The following is an 8,938-nucleotide window of genomic DNA, read 5'->3' as shown; positions in this document are numbered from 1 at the left end:
TAGGCGAGGAGCCGAGATGGACGCATGACGTTGTCTGGATATTAGGAGTGCTGAGATTAGGTGCTTCACGGGAAGGGTCTTTGCTTCGGAGAGGTCAAGGGTTTTGATTTGAAATTTTATTGTCATACTTTGTGAGAAACTTTGGGTTTTATTTCCAATAAAATAGAATGTTGATTTGATATTGTGTCATAAGTATACGCTTGGTTTGTGCTTGGTGGGTGATGCGCTATAAAAAATAAAAATAAAAAAAATTTGAGGGTTGGTTACGGGATGTTTCAGTTGGTATCAGAGCCACACTCCTAAGGGACATCATGCGTCAGCCATCTCGTCAGGAACTCGACTACTTCAGCCAACAAGTTTGTAAGATCTACGTTATTTAAGTTTTGTATTTAAAGTGATAACTTAGTCATACTATGATTGATAAATTGATATGTAATTATGGGATATAAATGAGATTAAATCGGAAATGTACAGGTTATGGCTGGGAGAAGGAACAACAACAACAACGGAGAGATGGGTGGTCAGAACAACCAGTTTCTAGAAGGACTTACAGCACTCCTACATGAACAGAACCGCATTCATGGGGAACAAATTCAACAAATACTGCAGGCTAGGGAGCAGGGGAGCACACCCAGACGTTCTGCACCTAGCACGCAACCGGTCTACAAGCAATTTCGGGAGCTTGGACCGACGGAGTTTAAAGGCACCACAGACCCGATCGCTGCAGAGGGATGGATTCGGTCTCTAGAGACGATATTTGACTTCATGCAGCTCACAGATGTGGACAAAGTCAGGTGTGCGATATTCATGCTCCGGGATGATGCTCGAGTATGGTGGGAGGGTGCGCAGCTGACTGTAGATCTGGCTACTTTGACTTGGACTGATTTTAAAGAGGTATTCTATGGAAAGTATTTCACAGTTGACAACAGGACACGGCTGGCACGGGAATTCTTGGAGCTTCGCCAGGGAGACTTGTCGGTGGCGGAGTATGTCAGGAGGTTCGAGAGAGGACGCTATTTCGCACCTATGATTACTAGCCAACCAGTCGAGGAGCTGAAGCACTTTACAGAAGGTTTGAGGCCGGCTATTCGCCATGATGTCAGGCTGAGTTGGGTCACCACATTCCGAGAAGCCGTTGACCAAGCACTGATGTCCGAAAGAGACAGAAATGACATGATCAAGGAAGCTCAGAACAAGAGACTGAGTTATCAGGGACGGGATCAGCAGGAGCCGGGGAAGAAGAAGACAATTCCTGGTCAGAATTCAGGAAAACAGCCGTTTAAGCAAGCACAGCCGCGTCAGCAAATTCAGAAGACACAAGCAGCTGAAGGCACTGGTTTCAGGGTCGAAAACAAGGTTCGTTGTTCTAAGTGCGAGAAGATTCATGCTGGGCAGTGCTTAACAGGTACAGATGTGTGCTTTATGTGTAAGAAGTCAGGACACTTCGCGAGGGAATGCCCACTGCTCAGGGAGCCAACCAAAGGGAGAGTATTTGCGATGACTCAAGAGCAGGTGGATCTGGACACGGCTATTATCACAGGTATGATTTATGTTGCCAATATTCCAGCCCATGCATTAATAGATTCCGGAGCTACACATTCCTTTATATCTGAGACCTATCTCACAAAACTGGGCATTATACCTCAACGAATGGTTGCGGGATATAGTGTTTTATTACCATCGGGGAGGAATTGCATAGCAACGGATGGTAAAGAACTGTCGATGATGATGCAAAACCATATGGTGGGCGCAAGGTTCATCGTGTTGGGAATGACAGAGTTTGATGTGATCCTTGGCATGGACTGGCTAGTTCAGCATGAGGCAGTCATAGATTGCAAACAACGGACGGTTAAGTTGAAGCTACCAAATGAAAAACTCCTCATTTTTCAAGCAGCTTCACAACTGGCCATTCCCCACATGATCTCCATGTGTAAAGCTCGAAGAATGCTAAGCAAGGGATGTAAGGGTCTTTTGGTCCACATCTCGGTTAAATCGGAGGCACGACGACCAAGTTTGGAGGAAGTGGATATAGCACGAGACTTTCCAGAGGTGTTTCCAGAGGATGTTATAGGACTTCCTCCGAATCGGGAGGTGGAGTTCGGAATAGAACTAGTACCGGGGACTATGCCGGTGTCAAAAGCACCATACAGATTGGCGCCTACCGAAATGAAAGAGTTGAAGGAACAGTTGCAAGAATTGTTGGACAAGGGTTTCATTCGACCAAGTGTATCACCATGGGGAGCACCGGTGTTATTCGTACGTAAGAAAGATGGGACTATGCGTCTGTGCATTGATTATCGGGAGCTGAATCGAGTGACAATCAAAAACAAGTACCCATTGCCCAGGATCGATGACTTGTTTGACCAGTTACAAGGAGCAACAGTGTTTTCAAAAATCGACTTGCGATCAGGGTATCACCAGATGAGGGTAAAGGAGAAGGATGTGCACAAAACAGCATTTAGAACCCGATACGGGCATTATGAGTTCCTAGTTATGCCATTTGGACTTACTAATGCCCCAGCAGCATTTATGGACTTGATGAATCGGGTATTTCACTCTTACTTGGACCAGTTTGTTATCGTCTTCATTGACGATATATTAATTTACTCTCAAAATCACCAAGAACATCGCTTGCATTTGATTACGGTGCTGCAGACATTGAAGGATCATCGGTTGTATGCCAAATTTAGCAAGTGTGACTTTTGGCTAAATCAGATTCCATTTCTAGGGCACATCGTTTCAGGGGACGGGATAGAAGTGGACCCTGCCAAGGTTGAAGCAATCCGGAATTGGGATACGCCAAAGACTGCTTCCGAGATACGAAGTTTCTTGGGTTTGGCAGGTTACTATCGGAGGTTCATCCAGAACTTCTCTCGTATTGCCTTGCCGCTGACCTCGCTGACTAAGAAGGGGGTAAGATATGAATGGACAGGTCAGTGCAAGAAAATCTTTGAGGAGTTGAAAGAAAGGTTGACGACGACACCAGTGCTTGCGTTACCGGACGGTTCTGGACGGTTTGTGGTGTTCACTGACGCATCCAAAACCGGACTAGGAGCTGTATTGATGCAGAATGGGAAGGTCATTGCGTATGCCTCACGTCAGTTGAAGGTGCACGAGCGAAACTATCCCACCCATGATCTAGAGCTAGCGGCAGTTATATTTGCATTAAAGATTTGGAGACATTACCTTTATGGAGAACGCTGTGAAATTTTTACAGACCACCAGAGTTTGAAATATTTCTTCACACAGAAGGAACTGAATATGAGACAAAGACGGTGGCTGGAGCTGGTAAAGGATTATGACTGTAGTATCAGCTATCATCCGGGCAAGGCTAATGTTGTGGCAGATGCACTGAGTCGCAAATCTGCAATGTTGTCGCAACTAACCACCCAGCAGCAATTGATATTAGAATTTCAACGGCTGAGTCTGGAAGTGGTAGCGCCGGAGGATCACCTTAGATTGTCAGCAATGACCATAAAATCAAATTTACTGGAACAAATTCGGAAAGGACAGATGATGGATCAACAGTTAGCGGAATGGAAGCGGAGGGACGAGGAAAAGGGGCAGGCTGTTTACACAACAATGGGTGGAGTGGTGCGTTACAAGGGCCGAATTTGGGTGCCTGGAACAGGGACTCTCCGGGAGGATCTCATGAAAGAAGCGCACAATACCCCATACTCCACCCATCCTGGAAGCACAAAAATGTACAAGGACATGCAATTACTGTATTGGTGGCCGGGCATGAAAAAAGACATAGTCAATGTAGTGCACGAATGTCTCACCTGTCAACAAGTGAAGACCGAGCATCAGAGACCAGCAGGATTGTTGGAGCCACTCCCGATCCCTGTCTGGAAATGGGAAGAGGTTGCCATGGATTTTGTGGTGGGGTTACCCACCACTCCTAGAGGATCAAACGTTGTGTGGGTGATTGTGGATCGGTTGACCAAGTCGGCTCACTTTTTACCAGTAAAAATCACCTTCACAATGACACAGTATGCAGAACTATATATAAGGGAGGTAGTACGACTACATGGGGTCCCTGTTCAGATTGTGTCAGACAGAGACCCAAAGTTTACCTCTGGATTTTGGGAAAGCTTGCATCGAGGGTTGGGTACAAGACTCACTTTTAGCATCGCTTTTCATCCCCAGACAGATGGTCAGTCTGAACGGGTGATTCAAATTTTGGAGGATCTGTTGCGGGCATGTATGATGGACTTTAAAGGGAACTGGGAGGCAAAACTACCTTTAATAGAATTTACTTACAATAATAGTTACTAGGCCACGATCAAAATGGCTCCGTATGAAGCCTTATATGGAAGGAAGTGTCGTACACCCTTGCATTGGGACGAGGTCGGTGAGAGGGCAGTGTTGGGTCCGGATATAGTAAACCATACTGTGGATTTGGTGGTCAAGATCCGAGATAGAATGCAGGCAGCTCAAAGCCGTCAAAAGAGTTATGCTGACTTGAGAAGAAGAGACCTGGAATTTGCGGTGGGGGACCATGTATTTCTCAGGGTGTCTCCACTGAAGGGGGTGCTGAGGTTCGGGAAGAAGGGGAAACTCAGTCCGAGGTATATTGGACCATTCGAAGTATTGGATCAGGTTGGGACCCGAGCATACCGACTTGCCCTACCACCTAACTTGTCGGGGGTTCATAATGTGTTCCATGTATCCATGCTTAGAAGGTACCTTTCTAACCCTTCTCATATAATTAGGCATGAAACAGTGCAGTGGACGCCAGATCTATCCTACGAAGAACGACCAAAACAAATTTTGGATCGGCAAATCCGGAATCTAAGGAACAAGGAGATCAAGATGGTGAAGGTGCTATGGGGAAATCAGACGATAGAGGAGGCCACCTGGGAAACCGAACCAGATATGCGTAATCGCTATCCAGAATTATTTGGTAAGTTAAATTTCGAGGACGAAATTTTTTTTATAAGGAGGGAGAATTGTAAGGTCTCCCTAAGCGTTGGTTAAGAAGCTTACTATTTATATATATATATAAAACTCGTTAGGATCACACGAGCGTTAATAAAGGGAAATAAAATTATGAAAATTTAGGAATTCTTAGGGTTTTTTTTTCGGAATTTAAATGTACTTGGCCAATATGATTAAGGGGGAAATAGGAAATGAAGTTTAGGGAAAATATATGGTACTTTATGTAATTGGGAGATAAGTAACCCTAATTTCCCCCTAACTAATGTGAACATGACCTAACTATAAGAGCTCACTGTTCATTTCCTCGTCAGATCTCCTTGCCGAAGTCGATGGAGCGATTCGTTGAGCCATTTTGCTACCCAGCTGAGCTTCGCAGGCGGCGCCACAGCTGACGGGGCACAACGCGAGGACGGGTGGAGGCGAGACGAAGAAGAAAGAGGCAAGTGTATTTCACGGTGATAGCCTGAGATCTGTGAGGTATGGAGGGGTGGAGAACCTAGGAAGGGTGAGGTTTGGTTAGGATTTCGACGGTTTTTCTTCTTGTGGTTTTTTGGATGGGATTCTCTTGGAGACGTACTGATTGGTTTATTTGTTTAAGCTTCGATTGTTTTTTTTGTGGATGCCTTCGATCGGTGCTTCTTGTAAATGTTCTAGACTAGCTGCCTCGGTAGAGCTGTGATTTGGTTTGAGATTTTGGCTGAAGGTTTTGTTTGGTAATCGATGAGTTTGGGTTTGAGGTTGAACGTTGAGTTTTCTGTGAAGATTCGAGATTAGTGTGTTGTTCGTTAAGCTGTATGATACCTGTTTGCTTTAATGTTAAATAGAATTAACTGTGGGATTGAGCTATGAATGAAGTTTGGATTCGGCGGAGGCTTTTCGTGAAGATCTGGAATTGATTTTGTGAGTTCTTTTCGTGAAGATCTGGAATTGATTTTGTGAGTTCTGTTCGTGAAGATCTGGAATTGATTTATGCGAGTTCTGTTCGAGAAGATCTGGAATTGATTTTGTGGGTTCTGTGGTTTTGTTTTCTCTTTGAAATTCCTTGATTTTGAGAGTTTCGTGGTTTTGTTCCTCCTTGAAATCCTTGGACAGATTCACTCATTACACATACTTTGTTGCATGATTTGGTTAACGGGTTTGATTCGAAGGTTTTGTGAAGAATTTGCGGTACTGTTCGGGTCGTTCCTATTATGTTGTAGGGAGATCTTGGCTGACCTATTGGAGGAGGTGTTTTTCGTGATGTTTGATAGATCTAATAGTTTTGATAGCAAGTTTCTTTTGGTGATTTATACTGTTCGAACTTCTGGTGGGCAAACGGTTGTTGTGAATCCATGGAATGAATTGTTAATTTTTGTGATTTTCACTTGATGGATGAATTTCGAATTGATTACTGATAAATGGAAACTTCCATGGGTATTGACTGCTTTTCCCTTAAGCTTATGGTATTGTATTGAAAGCTTAGTTCTAATTAACAGTTTTGTTACCTTTTCAATATCTGCTGCTACTCATTGGTTAAGTTATAAATTTAAATTTATTCCTGTTCATAAACCTTTTCATGGTATGTGTAGCTTGGATACAGAAGAATATGGTAAATGGGCATGCCTACAGAATATTGATGGGCTGAATTAATGTTTTGATTAGGTTATGGGTAGAATAAGTTTTATGTGGCTAGTGGGTTGAATATGAGCATATGTGGTAGCAGTACGGGATGGGTGACTCGGGATGAGCTGCGGGGAGGGCCCATCCAAACTTGACTGATACTGGAATTTATGTTAGCTTCGGCTATATGACTGCATGTTTTCTAGGAGGTACCTCTAGGATCATGGGACTGGATTGACTGGCTCTAATTGTGGTTACCGGATATGTGACATATTCCTCTTATTTAGCTATGTAGGAACTTTATTTACCGCATCTTCTTGTTTTATACAACCTTTATTTCAAGGATGTCTTTATTGTTTCACTCCTATCTCTACTACTTTTTGGATATCATGTTCCATCACATGAGATTATACTTGCTGGGTTGTAGACTCATGATGCCTACATTACAGGTGAGGATGTGTCGCCGGACACGGTGGAGGACCTACGGATGGAGTAGGCGAGGATGCGAGATGGACGCATGACGTTGTCCGGATATTAGGAGTGCTGAGATTAGGTGCTTCACGGGAAGGGTCTTTGCTTCGGAGAGGTCAAGGGTTTTGATTTGAAATTTTATTGTCATACTTTGTGAGAAACTTTGGGTTTTATTTCCAATAAAATAGAATGTTGATTTGATATTGTGTGATAAGTATACGCTTGGTTTGTTCTTGGTGGGTGATGCGCTATAAAAAAAAAAAAAAAAAATTTGAGGGTTGGTTACGGGATGTTTCATATACAGTCTCTCTTGTCATCTATGATATTTCACAGATACTAGATACCATGCTTACTTGCTTGAATGTTGTTTATTTACACACCTTACTAAGCATGCTGGCTTCATGTAGCATACCTGATTTCTATTTATATATATATGATGACTGCTACATTTTACGCATCATGTCATTGCATGCATGGTGGCGACCATTTCTACCTTGTGGTTGAGAGGGTCATTGGCTAGGGCCACATGCTCGGCAATTCATGGGTAGTGGTAGCTGAAGCGTGCTGCTTGTCCTATCGTGCTCCCACTCGCTTACTCATGGATAGTGATAGCTGGAGTTGCGAGCAGCAGGGACCCCCGTCGCAGACGTAGCTAGTTAGCCACTATCCAACTGTACCCTCGGCCAATCGAGAGTAGTGGTAGCTGAAGTGGTGTATAGTCTGTCACTGACCTGACCTCTCGACTATACAGGGCTCATGGTGCAGAGGGGTGGGCGGGAGTGACCATCCGTGCATACTGTTAGGTTTTTCGGGCCGCGAAAACCGCTTTTTCGCGTCGCGGAAACCCCGAATCACCCTAGCCAACGGATCTCGTGCGAAGAAAAGATTTCAAAACAAAATTACGAGTACGAGTTCCTACTTAGATCTACTCCTAGATCTACATGAAACGAGTTATACCTTTAAAGCGAAGCCCTTCGCGTTCCCGCTCGTCCAAACGGTGCCGGATCTCAAGAGTATCAAGATAGATACTCCTCTAGAAGTATCCACACGGACTCGTAGGTGGAGAAAAACACACAAAGATGTGTGCTAGCACCTATGTGTGGTTTGGCCAAGTTGAGGAGGAGAGGGAGAGGAAGAGAACTCCAAGAGGAAGAAGAAGGAATAATGCACTTGAATGAGGAAAATCAATTTGATTCTCATTCAAAAGTGGCCGGCCACTTTCAAGTTGTGTAACTCCCAAAAATTGCATTAAGTGCAATTAATGTGAAGCTATTAAAGAAAATGGCTTTGTAACTTCCATGAGGTGGCACCCATGATGATGTGGAGTAACATCATTGGTGCACATCAATGCCAACACACCAATGAGGGTGCATAAAGTCAAGTCAAACTTGACTTTCTATCTTCCTCTCAAGTCAAGTCAAACTTGACCAAATCTCTTCCATGGTTGATCTAATCTAACCATTTTATTCAAGCCAACTTAATATAATGAATCTAATTCATTAAATTAAGTTGATTTAATGAGTCATAATCTAAATTAGACTCATTGAATACATGAATCCACTTGAGTCCAACTCAAGTTTGCCCAATTAGGATTACTGTTAATCCAATTTGATTCATCAAATGAATCTAATCCTCTTGGTTCATCATATGAACCTAATCTCCATCTAATTGTCCTTAGTGTGTGACCCTATAGGTTCTTGTAACCTTGGCAATGCCCTAAACCCATTTAGGAGCATAAGTAATGAGCGGTATCTAGCAACACATCATTACTACCCAAGTTACAAGAATGTAGAGATCCAACATCACCTTGTGACTACTAATTGTGACTCCTCACAATATATGACAAGTGTCCTTCTATCCTAGACATCTAGATTGGTCAATGTGAGGCATAGACCGTGTCATCCTCTGACCAATCTAAATCTTAAAC

General features: G+C 43.5%; 2 protein-coding genes across 2 annotated transcripts; both read left to right on the top strand.

Annotated features, from left to right (window-relative positions):
- The first annotated feature begins 477 nt into the window (after nucleotides 1-477).
- LOC122019281 lies at nucleotides 478-1,934 on the top strand. The gene is made up of 2 exons (XM_042576764.1): nucleotides 478-1,805; nucleotides 1,895-1,934. Exons 1-2 carry the CDS (start codon nucleotides 478-480, stop codon nucleotides 1,932-1,934), a joined length of 1,368 nt encoding a protein of 455 aa, XP_042432698.1.
- Nucleotides 1,935-4,290: 2,356 nt separating this feature from the next.
- Nucleotides 4,291-7,036, top strand: LOC122019279. The gene is made up of 2 exons (XM_042576763.1): nucleotides 4,291-4,906; nucleotides 6,990-7,036. The coding sequence occupies exons 1-2, from the start codon at nucleotides 4,291-4,293 to the stop codon at nucleotides 7,034-7,036; spliced, it is 663 nt and encodes a 220-aa protein (XP_042432697.1).
- Nucleotides 7,037-8,938: the final 1,902 nt, after the last annotated feature.

Source organism: Zingiber officinale, chromosome 9A (genome assembly GCF_018446385.1).
Source record: "Zingiber officinale cultivar Zhangliang chromosome 9A, Zo_v1.1, whole genome shotgun sequence".
Lineage (NCBI taxonomy): Eukaryota > Viridiplantae > Streptophyta > Magnoliopsida > Zingiberales > Zingiberaceae > Zingiber > Zingiber officinale.
Note: the sequence above shows the minus strand (reverse complement) of the source record. Positions and strands in the feature narration are given on the sequence as shown.

What these genes read in the sequence shown, in the direction of transcription:
- LOC122019281 (XM_042576764.1), top strand. Translation starts at nt 478, where the DNA reads ATGGCTGGGAGAAGGAACAACAACAACAACGGAGAGATGGGTGGTCAG. An exon ending in GTGATCCTTGGCATGGACTG is followed by an intron (nt 1,806 to 1,894) that starts GCTAGTTCAGCA and finishes TTTTTCAAGCAG; the next exon opens with CTTCACAACTGGCCATTCCC.
- LOC122019279 (XM_042576763.1), top strand. Translation starts at nt 4,291, where the DNA reads ATGGCTCCGTATGAAGCCTTATATGGAAGGAAGTGTCGTACACCCTTG. An exon ending in TCGCTATCCAGAATTATTTG is followed by an intron (nt 4,907 to 6,989) that starts GTAAGTTAAATT and finishes CCTACATTACAG; the next exon opens with GTGAGGATGTGTCGCCGGAC.